General features: G+C 39.3%; 1 protein-coding gene across 4 annotated transcripts; it reads left to right on the top strand.

The window, feature by feature from the left end:
* The first annotated feature begins 5720 nt into the window (after positions 1 to 5720).
* On the top strand, positions 5721 to 22161 carry LOC308411665 (uncharacterized protein). Of its 4 annotated transcripts, XM_080905636.1 has the most exons (24): positions 5721 to 5850; positions 7127 to 7174; positions 7821 to 7850; positions 8083 to 8142; positions 8233 to 8265; positions 8471 to 8545; positions 8668 to 8751; positions 9318 to 9347; positions 9581 to 9625; positions 11086 to 12006; positions 13654 to 13716; positions 13824 to 13871; positions 13990 to 14046; positions 15259 to 15312; positions 15583 to 15612; positions 15715 to 15774; positions 16101 to 16145; positions 16388 to 16429; positions 16631 to 16690; positions 18612 to 18683; positions 18921 to 18953; positions 19096 to 19134; positions 19626 to 19682; positions 21797 to 22161. In XM_080905636.1, the coding sequence occupies exons 1-24, from the start codon at positions 5784 to 5786 to the stop codon at positions 21799 to 21801; spliced, it is 2058 nt and encodes a 685-aa protein (XP_080761762.1). In that variant the 5' UTR covers positions 5721 to 5783; the 3' UTR covers positions 21802 to 22161. The 4 variants fall into 4 exon arrangements, with proteins under 4 accessions (XP_080761762.1, XP_080761763.1, XP_080761765.1 ...); XM_080905637.1 differs by lacking the exon at positions 8233 to 8265; XM_080905639.1 differs by lacking the exon at positions 11086 to 12006.
* Positions 22162 to 22271: the final 110 nt, after the last annotated feature.

The following is a 22271-nucleotide window of genomic DNA, read 5'->3' as shown; positions in this document are numbered from 1 at the left end:
GTGCATACAGAGTCATGCAGTTTTAGTATGTTTTCATATTTTAATTGCAACTTTTATCAGTGCCTAATATCGTTGCCTTTTACAGTGCAAAGTACGATAGTAGAGTCTAGTATGAGCTAATCTGCTGAGGGGATACAGTTCAACCTTTCTCTTATGGGATGAATATGAGTGAGACAGGACTGCAGAGTGACTGGGTGCAGACACTTGAGCAAACCGTGAGAAGCCAGATTTGACCATCAGTATTGCCCCACCATGACTGAGACGGGAGGGGATCCAGAGTGACGCGAGCGGTGTTTCTCCACAGTGGAAACTTCCATATAACACCCATCACATGAGCAGCGCCCATGTGGACAGAATGAGTGGAAGGAAAGTTCTGTGTGTCTATTATCTGCTGTATGGATGTTTTCCAACAGTCTGACATAACACGCACACTTATGTGCCACTCAGGTTTTACTGTATGAGACTTGTTCAAGGTGTTTTTGTTTTAATTTTCATCTGCAAGTGGAAATGTTCAATGCTACTGAACACTGAAGTTGTTCACAGGACTCTGGGCAGCCCTATGTAGCAGTCAGCAAGTGTGAGCAGCTTTGCAAAAGCAGAAGCTGTGGCATTTTGCTGGTATTGAGCATTGAAGCATGCATTAACACGATGCAACAGTCTTCCCAGGATTGGTTTTCTCCAGCAAATTCACCCCAAAGTCAGACCATGCAAAGCTAATAGAAGCAGCAAAAATCCCAAGAGCTCAATTTCAGCCTCTGCAAGGCCTCAGCTAGCATGTTGAATGTTAAAGTTCCTCACTGTACTTTGAGTAAAAGCCTGAACAAGTGTGGCTTGTTTTAGAAGGATTGCCAGGAGAAAACCTCTTCTCTCGAAAAAGAAGATGATAGCATGGCTTAGGTTTGCAAAGCTGCATCTGAAAAAACCACAAGACTTTTGGAATAATGTTCTTTATGCAGATGAGACCAAACTGAAGATGTTTGGCTACATTTTTAGAAACACAGCAAATAATCAAAAGTACCTCAAATCAACTAAAGCTTGGACCAAACTGGGTTATGCTACAGGACAATGATCCTAAACAAAGCAGAAAATCTTCAAGCGAATGTTTTTGAACTATAACAAGAATCAAGGTGCAACAATGGCCGAGGCAAAACTAACTGCCTGTAAACTAATGAACTAAGCAACATTGTAAAGAAGAGTGGGCAAAAATTCCTCCACATCCATCTGAGAGACTGATGAAGTCATACAGTGAACAATTATTAAATTATCACTGATAAAGTTTGTTCTACAAGCTACTGAATTATGGGTTGCACTCAGTTTTTCAAAGGACTGCACGGGGCCATGCAAAAACTTTCTTTTGCTTGTGGTTACGTTAAATATAACCAAGATATATATCTGGAACTAAAGCATGCTAATAATGAAACTAGGATCCTTATGGTGATGCAATATAGCCTGCAAGCTATTTAATACATAATACATATGTTTCATTCCATATAGTCAAATTTCATTTAACATTTTCAAACAAAAACAGTTCCTAAACTGATATATCATCAGGTTTCCAGAAATGTTCTCAGCTTTCTTTCACAAACAGTTATTTTGAAAAATTCTGGGAGCTCAATTTTATGATAGACTCCCTGATTAAATACTGTTGGTGTATGTAACGTCTTCAAAAGACACAAAAAAAAAAAATAAATAAATTGTGAGAGGTTTCAGCCCTCCACAAGCACTGACCGAACTTTTAGCTGAAACACCTTCCCTAAAAACCAGCACCAGTACAGTCACTCGGCAGGTCTTTGTGTTCTTCTCTTTATGCTACATGGAGCTTAACACTAATATTAAGCCCCCCTGGAGGTGACCCACAGTGCTTCACAAGCTGGATGAAGACGAGCATAAAACCTCCAATAAACAGTTCTGTTCCAAACTGCCACAGCGAAAGTCTACAAAGAGTAAACAATGGTTGTTTTTCCAGGGTGAAGGTTTACTTCACTGAGACAAAACTGTTCCTTTCTGATGACAGATACTGACATTACGAGCAATGATAAGTAATTCCATGTGTTTGTATTTACACAAGACCACCAAGTTGATCATCTTATTGGCTGCAATTGGAAAACTTAATATCAAAGGTGACTTTAAACCTACTCAGGTGTTTTTCACTGTCCATGTGCCCTCGTTACATTGTATCCAAGTCTTTGTTAATGCTTAAGTTTGGTTTCACAGTTCCTGTTGAGCATTTTTGTTTGTTTTAAGTGTCTTGCTTACCACTATTTTACTGAATCAGAACATTTCAGTCCAACTGACCTTCATCAGGTACAAAACGATGTATTAGAAGCCATGTAAAATGCATACAATCTGACTTACAATGTGACTTATTAAAAAAAAGTGGTAAGTAAGTTTGTAAAAATTCTTTCTCTCTCCTATGCATCTGTTGTTCATTCAGGTGTGCAGAGATTTTGAACCAGTTGTTTATTTTAAATGAAAACGGAGCCGTGACTCTTTCTAAATGCTACCTGATTGCTTCTTATTGACAAGAATGTGTCATATGTGCATTTTAATTTCAACAAATAGTGAAATGGAGACCAGAATTAAGCCTTTGGCCACAACAGTTATGGAGCAGGCATCGATGACATCAAACACGACACTGATTAAAGCGATTTTTATTTCCTGTTGTGGACACAAACATGATCAGCTGCAGACACCATGGACGAGTCATTCCTGTTATAATTCTTTGAAGTCTGCTTAAAGTCCGACTGAAGGGCGTAGTTGCTGCGTTGTAAAGTAACATCTCTGTAGATGTCTGCGTGGAACCTTACGCTCAGTGTCTGACGATGAAAGCTGCATCACTCGGACCAGAGGGGATCCTAGCAGATGTGCTGAAACCGTAACACGCCCATAACTCAGACTGAGTATGCAAAGGGGGATTAATGTAGAGAGGGGGTTGCAAAGCAGCTTGCAGGTGCATCAGCAAAAGTAGATGGGCTAAAGTAACTTATATAATACTCCCTGTGTGGGATTTGCCTAATGGGTGCGTAATAGGATATCAGCTGATCTACCAGGATTAAGAGGAGGTAAATCAGAGTCCTCAATTCAACTCTTACCCAAAGTGTCAGCTGTTAAAAAGTCAATTGTACAGGTCACTCGTGCTCTCCTCTTTTCTTCTTAAAGGACACATGAGGGCAACACATGGCACATTATATGTATATACTGGGGTACAGTGTTTTACCGACCACACTGAACACACCGTCCAGATGTGTCTCTCCAAACTGAAGTTATATTACTCTTCTCTCGGTTAATGAGCCAACACACTTCATACCACCCGCTCTTCTTTTCAGAGCTTTGACTTCTCCTCGTGATAAACTCGCACACTCCTTATAAATGCATTGTTTTAAAGGCACCTCTCAAATGTGTAGACAGATAAATATTTGGAGGTGAATCATGGGTGAACGAGTAATGAGTCAGACGTGGCTCCTGTTATTGTCTTACGCTCGGTACCACCAGGGGAGACGATGTGGTGGTCTGCACGTGTGACTTCAGTTTTCCTTCTGTGGCGTCTTTAAAAGCAAAAACATCGCATGTGGTTCTTCGTTCCAGTCAGACGTTTGCATCGAGCGCTGCCGTGCCTCAGGTTAAGACATAAACTTAAACATTACATTAAAAAAATGGCTTTCATGCACAGGACCTCACACACTCTATATGATCCTGAGCTTGGCATTGATATTGCCATGGGTTAATGCTTCTTGTGCCCAGTCTCAACAGACTGTAGTGGCACACACTGCTGTCTATGTTGTCCCAGAGATGGCAGCTGACAGCCTGTTTTAAGAGATTACAATGCTCCCCTGTAGAAAAGTTCTTAAAATTACATTTTAATTGAGGTTTGAGACTACTGGAGACACAGCAGTACCTTGTGCACACAAATATAATAATGTCGTCATGTATTAAGTCTGCAATTTCCAAGTTCCTTTTTTAACCGGGATATTTGAATTTATACGAACAGATTCTTTTTGTATACTCCTTTCCCCCCTCTGTTTAGGAGGTGCAGTATTTGTTCTACTAACAAAAAGCAGGAAAAACCGGCCTGCTGTTAAACATTATTTAGTTTATGTGGAAAAGGAGTTCAGATGTGTCATAATTATCTGCAAATCATCTGTCTTCACTTTCATATATAAATGTTTTCCAGGGCATGGGTGCTGTATTTGCATTAGTGAGCAGGGAAATTGAGTTTGTGTGTGTGTCATCAGCTTTTTTCATAGTTGTTCCTCGAACTGAAGAGAGTCGGTATGGAGAAAACACTGTTGTGTGTTTTTCAGTGGCCTTTTGTCTGAGCTGTTTAGAAAAGCATCCAAATTTGTAAAACAAAGAAAGCATCAGCAGCTGGTTTGGGAGACGGTTTGCTGGACCTTAGATCCCAGGAGATCGGTGGAGAAGGTGGAGAACCGGAGATAGTGAGATTATGAAGCATCCCACTGCTCTGGACCAATAGACTGAAGCCTTGTTATCCTGGATTTGGGAAAGAGGATCAACATGAAGGACAAAGTGGCAGGTTAAAAAACAAAAAGTAGATTTTAAAGGCTGATATGATAAAACCGCAGATGCAAAATAAAGGCTTAATATAAAAATAAATAAAATATAGAGTACACAGATAGACAGACTATACATAGAATGGACACTGGAGCAGACAGCCTGTATTTAAATACGTGAGATATTTGGAAACACCTGAAATGTCAATAAAGAAAGCAGAACCATGACAGTCTATTTGTTCAGGGAATTGCCAACAGACACAGAACAAAGCTCTTCTTTACCCCCTGTCAGCTCAATGAGCCAAATTCTGTCCACTCTGCTTTGTACAGCATCTTTAGCTTGCCTTGTCTTATACATTACGCATTTGCATATTTTTCATATTATTCAGGGTGTTCGGCAGAAAAACAAACAAACACAGACAAAAAAAGGTAACTGCCATGTTGGCAGGAAAAACATATCTAGAGGGCAAATAGGAAAAATCCAGAAACGCAGAGAGCCAGCAGGAGAAAACAAGGACAACACAAGACACAGAAGAAGGGAAGGGGTAATAAAGAACCAGTGGACTTAATCAGACACTAAATAAAGTGTCAAAAGAACAAATGAGGGAAGTAAAACCCTCAAAAATCATATGAGCATCTAAGCTTCAAAGTGAAATATTAAGTCAACTGAAAGAGAGACAAACTTAGATACAGACACAAGGGAACACAGAAAAAATAGCAACGGCAAAACAATAACTAAGGATATCAAACATCCAAGAATCAATATTCAGCCCCACAAAATAGAAAAAAAAACTAGGATAATAAGAGTAGAGCCATGAATATTTACAAAGACTATGACAACAAGCTTTTAGCATTGCACCACAGTGCATTTCATTACACTTTGCATTATAAGTGTGAATGTATAAGAGATTACTGAATCTTTGGCTCCTTATATGTGTTAACAGTGAAAACAGTAGATTTGATTATCACTCATTAAAATGGTTGTGTGTGTGTGTGTGTGTGTGTGTGTGTGTGTGTGTGTGTGTGTGTGTGTGTGTGTGTGTGTGTGTGTGTGTCTGCATTCTCACCTAAAGGAAATGGAGCGAAATGGGTCTTTGGCTTTGCCCATTCAGACTGATGTGTGTTTTCAGAGGGCAGGACTTGCCAGTGGGAGTGTATAAAAGCATATAAAAGAGGCTGCGGTGCTTTAAGTACCAGACTTGTATTTGTCTTTCTGTACATCTCTTTCTTCTCTTTAAGTGCTGCTGGTTTTTGCACAGTGCCTCCTCCATCATGCTGGCTCGAGCTCTGCTCCAGACTTCGCTGGTTCTCTGGTTGGCTCAGCAAACTCTGCAAGGCGGTAAGAAACTCACGGGACAAAGTCTAAAGTTTTATGAACTATTTTTCTTGGCCTTTTTTTTTTTTTACATTTGTAATGGTTTAGATCCATGAGCTTTAAAACAAAAGTATTCATTCATGTTTTAATTATTGTGTTTGCTGCTTTAAAAACATTGGAATTGGAATTGCACAAAGATTAATATAAGTCTAACTGGCATAATCCAACTTAATGTAAAGAAGTTACTAAATTTAGTTGGAAGAAAAATAATTTATGTTGATATTTAACATGATCTAAAGAAATGCTGCACAAAAAAGCTTTTTTATTTAGTCAAAATTGAATTCATTTTGTCTAGCGTCAAGATGAATTGTATCTTTAGCTGACAAATGAATTAGATCATATCATATTTTGGTCCAAGTTAAAGTCCCGATGAATCAGCATCTTTAGTGAGTCCCTCTCACTCACTTGTTAGATCTCATCTCTTTGAGACTGAGGGGAGGACTGTATGGACTCTGGGCTCCAACAGCAGAGTAATCGCCAAGTTGCTTTGGTTTATATGATCTAATTTCACTGATTCAAAGGATGCAATGAAAAGGTGGCATAAGCAGGCAAAATGTCACATCCAACTGTGAGAAGAACTAACAGGCTCCACACTGGCGCTGTATCTGATCTCGTGCTCTGGTCGCATCAGTGAATATCTGTCTGTCTCGCACCTTTAGTCCAATCAGGTTCCACTACTGATGTAATCCTCAACTGACATCTAAACTGTAATTCCCACAGTTTTAAGGTCATCTTTTGAGTCTCCTACACAGTGATAGTGTTGGCCTAAAATTCAAAATTTAAATAAAAAACAAAACAAATAATGCTTTTGTTGAAGGACCTCTAATGTCCTTTGAAAAAAGTTTATGCAGTAAATCTGTGAAACAAATATGTATTTTACAGTTATGCATATCATATTTTCCTTATCTGCATTTTTTAATCAGTTGCATAAAGTGAAAATAGCGAGGCGAAAATATCCCAGTAGATATCCTGATATTTGTAGGTGAAACATTTATATCCTCTCGATAAAACATTTTGTAGTTGTTCTTTTTGTTTTTGGTACATATGTGGCTACAGACTCTCACCATCTTCACTCACTTTTATTATAAGTTAGATTCATTAGAAATATAAGTATAATTAACTATAAATCACAGATTCATTGACTAACACAACAGTATTGTTATCATTACACTGTTTGGTGTTTGACAGGCTGTAACCATGGTGATGGTGAAAAACTGTTCAAATTTTTTTAATGTTTCAGGGGTTAAACCTCAAAGTGTTTCCTGGGGGAGAGTGCTTCCAGCCAGAGGTATTTATACGTTTTCAAATTGTTTTTAAGTTATTTCAATGTTTAATTAATTTAAACACACACACACACACACACACACACACACACACACACACACACACACACACACACACACACACACACACACACACACACACACACTGTATATAAAAGATGGACAGCCACTGTGACATCATTCTGTGATTTTGAACTCCAAATGTCTTAAATCATCAGTATTGCTGCAATCCATGTACACATTTTTATGCTAATTAGTCCTAAACAACAGACAAATAATAATTTAGCACAAAAAAAATTGTCAAAACTGGCAAAAAAATTGTCAAAATTTCTCGGAGAGTCTGTACCACAGCACAGGTTGTAATATTTGTCAGATAAATCCATTAAAAATGCTGCAAAAGGCACCAACAGTGTAAACATGATGGAGTTCAGTGACTCAAATTAGAGGCACTAAGGCCTATCGCTGGAAGCCACCCCCCTATGTGTTGGGTAAGTTATAAAAAATTTATACTACTCTGTTACAAAGGGCGAAACTATCCATTTAGATAAAAAATAACAGGTTAAATACACTGTTTCCTCAAACTCTGAAATTTTCTTATGTGCCTTTAACTGTTTCCCGGTTTTGTGTCTTTTTTTGTTTTGTTTTATTGAGGTGTGGGAATCGGCGGCGTGAAACCTGGAGGTAAGTCTTTCATACAGCATACATTAGCAATGTTCTGGCTGATTTGTGTCTTTGGATGCACAAATGTACATATTGTAGTCTATTCCTTCGATGGGCATTAACTCTATGAGTGACTAGGGCTGCTAAATTATGGTAAAAATCTTAATGGCAATTATTTTGGTCAAAACTGTAATAGCTAAAGTAATATTTAAAAAAAAGCAAAGTGTAAAATAATTTTTCTGTTTCCTCTCAGTTACTGGTGCCCTTGGAGCACTGGGTAGCCGATATGGCAACAAAGCAATGAAGACTGGAAGTAGGTTTAATCTGCTTGATTTTCTGCCTCTTATGTCTCTTTAACCATACAGGGGGGATATTTAAACTTTTACTTTGTTAAATATTTCAGTTGGACGTTATCCTGCAGCCCAGCTTGGTGCTGGTGAGAAAATCAAACATGCAAAAACAATTTCTCCTGTTTAAAAGGGATCCATCACACAGTTTTTAAAGATGTTTTTGACCATGATATTACTTGGGATTTACTATGCACAGAAAGATTCTGTTGATGCACCTGGTTTAAAAACTATATTCTTTAACTATAACTTTAACTATATTCTGTATATGTATTATTTTCATTGTGCCCTCAGGAGGCTACAGATCTCTTGGATTAGGAGGAAGAGCTGGTCTGATGCAAGGTGGATATGGAAACCAGGGAGCCTATGGTACACACTCAAACCCTCACAGCATACTTTTTCATTCTTTTCTCTTGGATGTGGTCAGTCTAGTTCATGAAATAAATAATAGTTTATTAAAAATGTATGATAAATTTTCCCTGTGGCTTTAGGTGCCAGTCTGGGCCCAGGAATGGGGCTGGGGGCTGGGCTCACAAACGGACTGGGACTGGGATTGGGCCAGGGAGGAAAACGTGGTAAGACTGATATATAAAGAAAGACTTAATAGGCCCTATTTATATATCTTCTTCTTTAGGGAGCCATTTACTTTACTTTGTGTTTTTGTTATTGGTCGTTATTTATTACTCGAAATAAATAACTATGTGTGCTGCTTAAATGTGTTACATATGTCAAGGTTGTTGAAACTTTACCCTCACTGTTCTGATTTGCAAATTACCTTATACATTTTTTTACTCTTATGATTCATCATAATTATCATATTAACAATGCGACCAATTATTTTCTCAGTACTTAAGATATTAAGCCTCCCTGTGTTGTCTGGTGCAAGATTGGGGTTATTTTTAGTTGTGCTCACACCTAGCAGCAGAAATCTTGGCAGCCTGTATTGCATGCAAATCCTGGCAGAAAACCAAGAAGGCTAAGATGCAACCAGTTTTGTGAAAGGTTGAACTGCTACAACTCATGTCACACCTTTTACAGATATTACACAGCAAGGATGAGGATGAATCTAACAAACGGTTGGATAGCAGCTGCAGGGATCTTTGTAAAGAAATATTAACTCTGTGTTTTTGGGACTTTTCAGCTTATGGTGCTGGCTTGGGAACACTTCCAGGTAAACACTTTTGTTTCCTTGTGCTGTATGCACAAATGAGAGTAAAGAAATTGGTTTAATAAACACAATAAGTTGGACCCTGTCAACCTGTCAGTGGACATGGTATATGGGGCAGACTGCATCTCAGCTAATGGATTATGTGTCCTTGTAGTATTGAGAGAAACCCAGGATGTCAGTGACGTAACCCCAGTGCTGATTTATTTAAAGATGAGCTGTTTTTGTTTCCTTGTCAGGATATGGATCTTTAGGGGGCATTGGCTATCTTGGAGCACGACCAGGTAAGTGATGAACTATGTTTCATGTGATGTCCTGTTCTTTTAGCTTTGAACTGTTTTAGGCCTGTTGCCAGACTTGATGCAGAGGCATGCATAAACATCAGCCTTATCAAGCTGATCAGCAGAGATTGTTTCTCAGAAGCTGTCTTAATACATTATCCAGTACAATAATAATACGCCCACATCTGTGACACAAGCACTTTGCAGAGATTGTGTCTTTGCAAAAAAAAAAAAACCCTCCTAAACTGTAATACGCTGGCCTGCGATGCTGCTGTTATCAGTGACATCTGCTTTATGGGTTTCACCCGTGCAGGTGTAAAATCTGTGGTGTTTCTGTGTAATCAGTCTGTCTTCATCTTTGCTGACTTATGATTCACTGCTATTGATGTTGATTTCATGTCTTTATGTGCATGAAAACAGATCACCTGTATCTATTTTACTATCATCTGAAGCTGGTCTGTTTTATTTTGTGCGCACAGTTCATCGTGTCTATCGGTGTTTCATCTCGACTGCATGTTGCATGACTTCCTGGCTCTTTCAGCCTAGTGTTTCGAAACCAGATGTCCTGAGAAAGCTCTGACTGAGATCACCCCATGCTCATTGGCTGATGACTTGTGGCTGACATGTTGTTAGCCAATGACTTGTCCTCATTTGTGGTTGTTAGAACAGCAAGAATTTACTAATTAAAATATATGTTTTTGTCAACAAGGGAGCAAATGAGTGAGGGCCATTTTCCCATAGACTTTTTTGTAACCCTAAGCTTTTATGCAACCAGAAGCATCACTGCCAGGTATTAGAGGTATTAGAAAGAATGCAATTTTAAGACACTTCCACATTGGCTTCCTTCCTCTCCACCACTCCAGCCCCCACCATATTATTCCTTATGCTGCACACACATGGTTTAAAGGCAAAATAAGAAATTACTCACACTCACACTTTGAGATATGTTTTAAAACTGTTTGGTGACTCTGGTTCTGGCTCATAGTAAATGTAAATATGCTTGTAGTTTAAACACATATTATGAGTAAAACCTCACTTTAAGAATCAGAAAAATTTCAGTTGCTTTTGCTGTGGACTGCAGGCTTCTGCTTTCATGCCCACTCAGCTCTGTTGTTGTGTGTCATACACAGATGTTGCTCGAGTCAGGATATCCTTTTGTCTTGTGCTTGAACGCTGGTGTGTTTTTTGACATTTCAACAATTTGTGATGGAAGCAATGTGTTGTCATGTCATGTTTTATGTGCTGGTGTCATTACTCTAAATGAATGTGTAAGTCTGTCTGAGTTCCCACTGATTCTATCCTTGGTTTGGTTCTGATTTTTCTGTGGATGCTCCGATTTATATTACAAACTTCAAAGAAAGGCTTGAAGTTTGCTGCTACAGTGTGCTGCTGGACCTCAAAGAAACACTGTTGTCTCTGAGGTGAGATGAAGTTGTGAATGCATGCTGATATCTCTCTGCCAGGTGTGTCTGCAGAACATTTGGTTGGACCTGAGATGGCCAGTCAGGGTCAAGCTGTTCAAGATCTTAAACGAGAAAAAATCAGAGGTCTAGACTCGTTTGGAAAGCAGGAGGTCAAAAGCTTTGATTCAACAGTCCAGTCATCGAGTCTTGGACACACAACACCTACTGATCAAGGACAAAGTAACCACCCTGCAATACCCAAAAGAAAGCTGGCCCCAAATCATGAAGTCATTTTGGGAGCTGGAGGTCCGAGAAGACAACTGCCTGTTGATAAAGACAACATCCAAAGTCTGGGTTCTTATTCATCTCAGAGTGCCCGAGACTATGATTCATCCAAACGTGAAAATCAGCGAGTGGAAAACTGTGGATCTCCTATTAATTTACTAGAAAACAATCGCTTAGGTTCAGGAATTCAAAAGGGTCAAAGTTCAGTGGCTCAGCCGCATCTTGGTGAAGAACTCAGACATCTTGGTAGCACGACGTCACAAAAAGAAAAAGACAAAACCTCTCGACTACCTTTTTCAGAAGCTGAGGATGTAAGAAGACGTATTTACGCGACTCCACTGGATCAGAGAATAAGAGATTATTTCTCTGCTGTGGCAGACAGGCAGCGCGTCAAAGGACTTTTAGCTGAAAACGCAAATGGAATCAGAATCCGTGGGACTGTTACGGTACAAGATGGCAGATATAGTACTGCAAACCTTCCAGCAAAAGGAGGAAGGCGCTATGGAGCAGTGATCCCAGGTACTAGTGGAACCCTAAGTGTAGGCAGTGCCTCTAATAGAGGAGATGGACAGGAAGCTCCAGGCTTTAATGGAGATGATCAGAGTGCTAAACAGAATTCCCAAACTGAACATGATGTCAAAAAGCCAAAAGCCCTCCCTATCCCAGGGCAGACTGGGAGGAATGCCCAGACTCCAAGTAAGAGCAAAGCTTTTTCACCATCTAAATGTCTTTTTTGATTCATATCTGTCTGTCTGTGGTCCGTTCTTGAGATTTTTGAGAAACAATTTCATATTTCTGAGACTGGCTTTCAGATTGTTGTTTGTGTGATGTCTATGCTTTTAAACAGACTTTAGTTTCCTCTGCTAGTTGGCATTGAGACTTTTGCTGTACTAGTCAAACAAAACACTTTACCAAGTCAGTCTTTTAAACTAGTGACTCTAATTGCCAGTATAGTTCTGCCAAAATCCAAGTTCAAATTTTTTGGCTTAAAAAAGTTGAACTAGTCAAACAAAAGAGGCACTTTTGAAAGGTTTTCCCTCTTCTAATGTGACCAAATGTAAAATTCATGCTGAAAAACTAGCGACTGAGCTGTTTTCACCCCAGCTACACCTAAATATTTTAATGCGTTATGATTAAGTAGCCAAGTGTATGCAACCAAAAACTATCGATGCTATTTAATGATGGTCAAACCCTGCATGAAAGCAGTCAAGCTTTGGCCAGAAAACCTTTTCTCAACTAAAAGTGTTGTTTTTTTCAGATGTTCATATTTAGTTTGCAAATTAACCAAAAAAATAAATAAACAAATTAGACTGCGTTATATATAACACACAATAATTACATATTAACATGATAAATATAAGCTGCAAGGCAGTGGAGCAATCACCTTGGAAAACCTTGAATCATGACTTCTAACCTCGGTTTGGTGAAGGTTTGTGATTTTGGCTTTCAGCTCTGATGCACCTTCAAGTCTGTTTGGATATCTTTGCATTTTGTAGGAAAGTCAAAACACATGCAGTGCACACCGCTTGAGCCATAGTAAACAGCTGTTTGTTATCTTAGTAGCTTAGATCTCTTGGGCTGCAGTTGCCAGTGATACTGAAAATAGTCAATCTGGGCATTGCACTGAGGGAAATTCAAGATTTAATCACTGGTGAGAGCAGTGATCATTGATTAGATTTTAGTTTCCATGTTCAAATCCAGAAGCTGCTACACGACACAAAACTGAAACCAGTGTGGCTTCAGCCTGTTTTTTATGCTAATGTGCATTCCAGTAAGAGATTTGCATTGTTCTTGGTAACAGGCTTCTGATCATACTACATCGAGTGCTGGGAGGAGCTTTGAGTTGTTCATTTGTTTTTATGTTTTCTCGTTTTGTATGAAATTTAACTCTAAAACAATATATGTCACATGTACATTCTTCCTTCTTACAGCCGGGTTTTGTGTGTGGTTTACTGTCTGTGTGTAATAATATTGCTGGAGTCTTTATTAATCAAATTAGACCATATCTAAACTCATATTTATCCAGATTGGAACCCAGGAATGTATAACTTGTTTTGCTGGGAGCAATAGTAAAACATAAAAAATCCCAAATACCTCAGTCTTTCATCTGGGCATCTGTGACTTAGGGAGTGATTTTAGGTGGTCGTTGTGGTTTTTAGGACTCAGTCCAGTGGAGAGGATCTCCCAATACAAGTCTGACAAAGATGAAGACATTTATGGCCTGATGAGGTTGAAAAAGCGTTCCATAACTGTCTTTATTATGTAAGGAAAGGAAAAGTGAAGTGCGTTTAGCCTAAAGTAAATCTCGGGTGATTTTGCTGAGCTTGTTTACCTTCTCCTCAGGTTATGCTGGTGGAGCGGGAAACTACATGGGAGCAAGCCTGGGCGCTTTGGGTTATGGAGCAGGTAATGCTGGGCAATGACACATAATTCATGAAGACTAGCTGCTGTTTTTAGCAGATGGAGAGGTAGGTTTACAACTTTGGTAAAGACTTCCGATGTGTTGCCAGCAGGGTTGGGACAGGGAGCGTATTTGGGTGGAGCAGCTGGAAAACTTGGAGGTATGCATGTAAATTTTCCTTATTTTGTCTTTTCTTTGCTTGGAGATAAGAAATTATGTTTTGCATCTCATATTCTGTGTTTCATCCTGTTCATCTAAAAATTTTTTTTACATTTTAGCTGCTGCTGCACTTGGGCAGGGTGGTTATCCCCAAGGTGTTGCAGGAAAGTCGACTGGTAAGGCTGTAACATATTTATTTGGTCTCTGTCGGCATCATTTCCCCAGGCTTCACTGAACAGTTTAAAACTTTTAGCAGGATGCTTTCTTGGCCTGCTAGATAATAATTTGGATGCAATTTGAAAGCACCTTTGGGTCACAGTTACACTATCTGAACCAAATTACTAGGCCAGCTTACCCGTTACACCTACAGGAGCTGCTCAGCCATAGACACCCAGGACACGAAGATCCCGGCACACAGTTTTTGTGTCGCTCTTCATTCCAGAGGAGGTTTGGACCACTGTAGTTACTGAGTCAATAGAGATGTGGTGACATTTATTCAAAGATCAAGAGGTGTGGCCCTATCCTTGTATGCATGGAACACATGTAGGCAAGGAAAAACATTTCTGGTGGAAGCTTTCTGGTCTGGTTTATAGTCTGTTTTCACACCAAATTCTGTTGGCCAGTCACAGTTGCACAGTCTTTGGTTATATGCAGGTAAATAGTTCATGTATAAAACAAAAGAAAACGTGCATTTGCTGACATGCAAACAACTAGCCACTGACAATGATCTCACGGACATGCCCCCAAACAGGCTGTTGTCTCACCAGACTAGCCAGTAAATTTCCAGACTATCTTAATAATCAGGTGTTTCTCAGTCTGTGTGCTAAGCTGTTTGGCTACTGCCTTTAATTTAAACAGAGGCTGTCAGTTAAACTCATGGCAAAGAAATGGAGGCCTATTCATGGGTCTCTCCCACAGACCCCGGGGTCCTGTGCAGATGTAGAAGCTTGTCAGAAAAGACTTGAGGATATGCTTGATAAGAAAATACGAAGTAATTTGCCTACTCGAATTTTGTTTTTAAAGAAGTGAATGGAGGTAAGGCCTCAAAGCCAGACAACATAACTCCTACTTTGCCTTGTAAACCAATCATTTGCTTGTCAGTTGTATGTGAGGAGGTAAAGAAAAAAATCTCTACCTTACGTTCAAGGTCACACCAGAGGTTTCCTTTCAGATGAATGATTAATAAGTAAGAGACAAAAACAAGTAAAACAATCAACGTGTCAGCCATCTTTAAACTCTCCTGTTAATATACAGTTGTTCTTTTTTACATGCAAGAAAAAAGACTTATATTTAGGTAAACTTCAGTCATGTAAATCTATATAGAGACTTAAATCTATACATCATACTCATCATCCCATTAAGTAAACAGTGAATGTGTTTTATTACAGGTTATGGTGATGGAGCAACAGGATATCTTGGTGCTGTGGCAGGGAACGGCCTGGGTAAGTTCAGCAAGTTAGAGAAGTATACATCATGCACTGGCAGAGAATCATTCGTCACTCTGCTTGGTGTCAAAGACAGCCTGCATCAAAGCTGTTGATATTCAGTCAAGATGGACTTTTTCTTTGTTGGCGTTACTTTTGTGTTTCACTGTAGGCTGAGGCAGTTTTGCAAAAGCTTTGTCTAGCACGATCACAGACTTGAATTTTTTCCCCTCTCTTTCATGTATAACTGCAATCTTTTAAGTGCTTCTGCATTTCTCCTCTCAACAGGTTACGGGAATGGTGATGGCTATGGAGCTGGTGAGTGAAGCCTGAATATTACTGGAGCAAAATGTGTTGTGAAAGTCAGTCTAGCTCTCGACATATACAACATAATTAGTGCTAATTAGTACTATGTTTCAGACCTTGCTTACCCTGCAGAGTTAGCCGATGGTGCTGAGAAAAAAGCAGGGAAGAGTGAAGGTAACAGTTCTGAGGAGCGATAACCTGCTTAAAAAACCCGTGAGGAGTGATGGCACTAACCTTTAGAGGCTTAACCCATGATACTGGATAGCTTGACAAAGTAGATGTCAATAGAAACGGCTTCCTCTAATATGCTCAGTGTGATTTTTTTTTATCCACTGGGTGTAGCTATTGTCTCTGATTTATTGAAGCTGACCAGTTAAATCTGGTGGTTTCTGCCCTCCTGCTCCCGTAGATGCTTTTAAAACTAACAACTAGTTAATCGGTTGAATCGATTAATGACACAAGAATGTTTGACCTGTGTGTTTATGTTTGTCTTTTTTCAGCCCTCAGTCCTGGAGGCTATGCTGGACAGGTCCAGGGGGGCTATGGTAGGAGATTTAAGGAAACTCTCTCACATAAACCAACAGAAGTAAACAGAAGGGCTCAAAAGCATTTGGTTATAGAATATAAAGCATCTGTTCTCCTCCAAATCTGTTTGAATTTAATTTCAAACCAGTAAACACCCTGCATGGAACATAAGCCTTGCATTTACCAGCAAGGAGTGATGCCTACATGTGCTTTCTGCGACGTGTGAAGTCTTGACTCAAAAAGCCCTCTCGTCCTCTTTCAGGAGCACTTGGGGCAGGCCTGGAATCAACTGGTGGCAAATATGGTGAGCAACGGTGACAGCACCTCGCCCTTCAGTCATGCTATTAGTCAGGCAACTGTCAGCGTGGGTTTCCACACGTGACTCAGACTATAGTGGTGGAGAGTGCACAGCTTGCTGATTAATCATGGAGGTCGAAGGGTGAAGAGAGAGAAATGACGATGTATGAGTCAGATTGACCATTTGATTTTCTTCTTCCCCCTGCAGGAGGAGGAGCTGGTCAGGCTCCTTATGGTAATGCCCCAGTGCTTCCTGCTGGACTGGAAGGTAGTAGATACATGAGCTTGATATCATAGCTGCAACAATAATCATTGCAAAATACCTGCGCCACACAACATTGTATATTATATCAAACTTTTGCACATCATAAAAGCTTCACCATGCTATTAACAGGTAGTGTTACACTTTTTCAGATCAGTACATCACATCATGGGAAGATATTGTATGTCCTTTCACGCTACACTAAACACTTTCAGGATATTGTCTATATAGAGACATTTTTGTCCTGCACTAAAGAGGTTTTTTCTTGTCAAATGGTACAAAATAACAGGAAAATGTAATGTAACACAGACTTAGTGACTTTATTACAAGTAGATGAATGTGGCTTATTCTGAGTCCTGCAGACTAAAGAAAAAAAAAATCATAGACTGTAGATAAAAGAGGGAAATAGATGTAGCCACCCATTGTTTTCTGAACCCATTTTGAAGTCTCAACATTAGCATCGTCCCCATTTTGGCGTTTTGGGGCCAGAAGCTAGGTTATATGCTTATTCTAGCAAGCATAGCTTACAATAAGCACACAGGCAGGTATCTGTTTATTAGTGCTAAATAACAGGCTAATAAAATGCTAGAAATGACCATGACCACAGACTTATTGGACCAATATAATTAATTCTGCAAGTTATACATTTTAAAAGCGAAATCTAATAAAATTACTTCAAGAAAACAATCCTGTTAGCAGATATGAGGCTCAGCATGCAGCTAACTGCTACAGCCAGCTATCATGATATCCACCTGTCAATCAAAGTGACCATACACTGAACTTGAATTCATTCATTCAATTTTATTGCATTTTATATCACCCAAATGTGCCACAGCTATCTCAAATACCTATATATTACACGTTAAAGACCCTACAGTGTTAGAAATATACCCCAATAAGCACATGATCCCCCTTTGAGCAAGCACACGGCATCAATGGGAAGGAAAAACTCTCTAAGTCTCAATAAATTTTGCATGTCTGAGTTGTAAGACAAGCACGTAAAATTTTAAATTTTGGTAAAGTTGTTCTACAGCCAAGCAGACAATACTACAGCAGTCAGCCTGCAGTAAAAATCACGATTACTCACCATTTTTTCATGTTATTTTACATTTGACATAACATTAATGTTTCACAAACAATTTTTTATTGATATTTTATGTATTTAAGAATAATAGTAAAATTCTGTAAAATTTATTTGATAAATTCATTTAAATTATCTTTCTTTTTTTTTTTTACATTGTACTTTACATTTCTTGATCTGGGCATGAGGGGATGATTTAGATGTAGAGTTCAAAACTGTTGAATTTTCTGCTTTCAAATTAGGCTTTTTTTTAAAATTACAGTCCAGTGGTACTGCTGCTGGCTTCAGTTGCTTTGTACAGACATGGGAAAGGTATTGATTACCTTATCAAAGTCTAGAGCGAATAAGCCTTTATCTGAATGGTCTCAACTGTTAGGGCAGCAGCTGCAGCAGTGTTTTAATTAAGATGAATGACTGGGTAACTGCTGTAAACTGGAAGTATGAGTATAGTAATAGGAAATAACTCAATAATCATAGAAAGTCTGTTCATATATGAAGATCGTAGGCTTCCCCTTTTGTCTTTGAGTCATTTTGCATCTTGTTATATGAGGACGCTTTTCACTTCACTATAAATTTATAAAGTGAAAAATCCAGTCATGCAGGTTATTGGGACATCATCTTTGTTTGAGGGGCCTTGAAATGCTGCATAAACAATGATCACGCAACCAAAATGAAACTGGCCTAGCCCCAGCCTTGGTATACTTGTTAGTATAAAGTATATAAACAAATAAATCAACAAGGCTTACAATTTTCTCTTTTTCTCACATCCTGTCAGTTTATCACAGTATTAAAGCTCAGTGAACTGCTAAATAGTCACATTTAACCAATTTCTTTCATTGCCCACAGGTGATGGCGGCTATCCGTATGCTGCACAGCAGCTTGGTCTTGGAGCTGAAGGTGCTAAATCTGCAAAATATGGTGAGAAAAAAAGTGTGAGAAACTCTAAAGTGGAAAGTTACCATGCGGCCAGATAAACTGTGTCGTTTTGGTTTTCTTTTTTTCTAGTTCAGTACCAATGAGGTCAAAAGCCTCAGAGATAGTGAAAAATAAAACTCATCAGAAGCATTGTGAGTGCAGATAAGCTGCAGGGCTGTTTCTATGTGATCCTGCCTGATATTGACTCTTTATTGTTGCCCTTTTTCTGTGCTGTTTCAGGCCCTGGTGCAGGATATGGAGCTCAACAAGCAGGTTCAATTTAATGCACTCTTTCTCTCAAAGTACTTCCAGTGTACTCCTAAATTCTCAGAGTGTACTCCTGGCATGTTTGCAGATACGTACGTCCCAAGTCCTGGCCTTAAAGGTGTAATTTCTGTTGTGTGTGTTTTATTAGGGTTCGGTGCACAGCTAGGGCCAGCTCAAGATGCTTTGGGTAAGAAAACCACCGACACTTCCTCATTTATGATGAGCTACCACTACTGCTGCTTCTGGTTACCTTATTAGTCATGTCGTTTTGCACAATATCGCAGCACAACAGACAGCATACAACAGATGTTACTGTGCTGAAAAATGCCTTCATATATAATAATCACGTGATTTTGCAGGAGTCAAAATATTAGTGTCCTTTACTTGGATTCTTTTTAAATAAGAATAGCAACACAAATGTGATGCAGTTTAAAAAAAACCTTATTCACTGTTATTCTTTTTACTTAAGTAGCTTGCACACTGAAAGTGCAGCTGCATGTATTATGCATTATATCCCTCTTTAGGAAAGGTATGTGACCTGCATAGTGTGATAGCTAAGTCCTCTAATGCTACTTTTTTTGCCAGGTTTAACACATAGCTGTTAGATTTCTTTGTCTCAATGTAACAGTTTCGTTTTTAGTGAATTTGTAACACTGACCTGTGCCGATTGCTTAACAGGAGAGCAGACTGGCAAATATGATCGAGTGAATGCTGCCCTGGGTAACGGATACAAAGGTGAGAAATAGTGCACGAAGGTCTGGTTAACTAATAAAGTGGAGTTAATACACTTTTTCTTGTTTTCTGTCATATATTTACGGAGCCCCGCAGGGGACATGGGAGGAAAAAAATTAAGATGGACTTTTGCGAGATCTCGCAAAACAAACTTGGGATCTCACAAAACTTTTGCGAGATCTCACGAAACAAACTCGGGATCTCGCAAAAGTTTTAGCCGCATTCTTCGGACGCCGGCTCGAAGCCGACCGGGAGGTCGAGGCACGATGTGCCGGGAAAGCGGTGTTCCTCCCGGCTGTAGTAGGTCTCGACCTCCCGTTAGCTCGAAGCTAACGGGAGGTCGAAGGCCGAAGAATGCGGCTAAAACTTTTGCGAGATCTCGCAAAAGTTTTGCGAGATCCCGAGTTTGTTTTGCGAGATCTCGCAAAAGTTTTGCGAGATCTCGCAAAAGTCCGTCTTAATTTTTTTTTCTCCCATGTCCCCTGCGGGTCTCCGTATATATTTACTGTTACAGTGACAGATGGTTGTATTAAACATGGTCAAATAGTGAAGTCAGTGTATGACCCGTGAGTCAAAACCTCAGGTTTCCCACTGGTTTGTGAGAATTGTTTTCTACTCTTTGATCTGTGTGATGTCAGAGAGTGGATATTCCCAGTATTGTCATCTCAGACGCAAATCTGCTGTTTATGAGGGGTTGTCAGCTACAGTTGGCTTAAAGCGAGAGGAGCGCCTTCTCGTCCTGGCATATGCTATCATGTCCTTTGGCAACTGAAAGATAACAACAACTTTGTTGAGATCTTCAGTCTGCATTAGGTCGCTTGAGTTGTCACACGTTTGACTATAGTTAGTGTCCCTTTGTCTGACTTTTTCTCTTAGAGATATATATTTAGTTCATTTAGTTTATTTCACACCCTGAAATTAAGCTACCAAATACTACTCACTTAGTCTTAGGGTGTGAAAAAAAATGGTTACACTCAGATAGAAAGGCTGGTTTAGGTACCTCTTCACAAAAGGTCTGCTCACTGAACAATAATAGATTGACAGACCAGTCTTTCTAATGCCATACCTGTGGCTAACTGACAAACCAGACAGGAAAACGAGCCCATCTGCTTGCTATCTAGATTTTCTTTCTGCCACTGGCAGCCAATAATATATAAATTGGCTTAAGTGGACGGTGGCCTTTAAGGTGGAGGTGACTAAAACTGCTTCTTCTGCTGTTTTCAAACATACACTGCTGCTCTGAACTATACTGAGACAGAGGCGAATCACCACTTTTCTTCTACGTCTTGTGAATGCCTTCTATCTAGCACTCACACACATTCACTCTCCAATAAACACATCTGAACTTGGGGTTCAGTATCTTACCCAAGAATACTTTGGTCCTCCTGAGCTACAGTATGCTGTCCTATTGTCCTATTACCCAAGCCTCGCTGCCACCATCACGTGTGTCACCTCTTGCATGTTTACCCAGAAAGCTAAACCATAAGCCGTATTCGAGAGTGTATAATGTTTATTTCTGGGTGTTGCATGTGAAAAAGAACAGCTGTGCAACAAAAGCTGAACCTGCTTAGTTTGTAACTGTACAAAGGTGATGGGTGAAAACTTTAGCTCTTAGACAGTGGATGAGCACCAAGGTAAAGCACAAGATACATAAGGATTATTTCGAACTGTGAATTATGCAAAGCTACTCTAATAGAGTCCAATAATAACCTTACGGGAAATGGGCACAATAATTCCCTTTATTAGTATCAGAATCAGAATATTTAATTGTCATTAAGACAAAAGCAAATGCTGCTCCATTCAGTGCAAAGAAAACTGTATAACTATTCGTAAACTTGTATTCTATGTACAAGAAAAGAAGTTTTAATAAAGAAAGTATAAAATGGTATAAAAGCATGAATAAATAAATCTGTACACATATGTTTATGTTTGTGATTGAGTCATTATTAATTATCGTTATTGAATATGTAGGTTTATGTGGGTTTGAATGTGAAAATTAGACATAGGATGGGCTTGTTTTGTACATTTTTCACACATTTTTTGTGTGATTAATGATTCTCTTCCGTATTAATGATCTTTGTGCTCTCCCCTTTTCCTCTGTGTCTGTGTCTAACCAGGCTAATTCCCACGACGTTGACCTCTTCAAGTGGATCATTACCATAAAGTGTTCAGTCCAATGAGGTTGCAGAGCTTTTCTGTGTGATTTACTCTACTTTGTTATGTTGTCATGTCTGTATGTCTTTTGTTTCATTCTTCTCATCCACCTTGTCCTTCTCTGTGAACGGACATCTGTAAACCAGATGTCTGTCTGCTTGTCTCCCTCCTCTCAAACCTGCAGCACCCACGGGTTTGTTCCTGGCAGTGCTAAAAAGGCTTGGTGGTGATTGATAAACATAAATGGATGTGAAATGTAAGAAATATGTCCCTTTGTTTTGGAATAATGATTTGTTCTGTTTTAATCCAATAAATTATATCACCCAGTGACGCTAAATAGAAGCTTCTGAGTCAAAACATTTTGTGTGCGATAGTGTGCTCTTTAATAGACACAATGAAACCTCATCCGCACACAGGAAGTTTTACCACTTCCCTTTT

This window comes from Rhamphochromis sp. 'chilingali' (genome assembly GCF_963969265.1).
Source record: "Rhamphochromis sp. 'chilingali' genome assembly, chromosome: 15".
NCBI lineage: Eukaryota > Metazoa > Chordata > Actinopteri > Cichliformes > Cichlidae > Rhamphochromis > Rhamphochromis sp. 'chilingali'.
Note: the sequence above shows the minus strand (reverse complement) of the source record. Positions and strands in the feature narration are given on the sequence as shown.

Excerpts from the sequence above, each read along its gene's own strand:
- LOC308411665 (XM_080905636.1), top strand. The coding sequence starts at position 5,784 with ATGCTGGCTCGAGCTCTGCTCCAGACTTCGCTGGTTCTCTGGTTGGCT. Across the intron at positions 8,143-8,232 it reads CAAAGCAATGAAGACTGGAA|TTGGACGTTATCCTGCAGCC; the intron begins GTAGGTTTAATC and ends TAAATATTTCAG. Across the intron at positions 13,717-13,823 it reads CGCTTTGGGTTATGGAGCAG|GGTTGGGACAGGGAGCGTAT; the intron begins GTAATGCTGGGC and ends TGTTGCCAGCAG.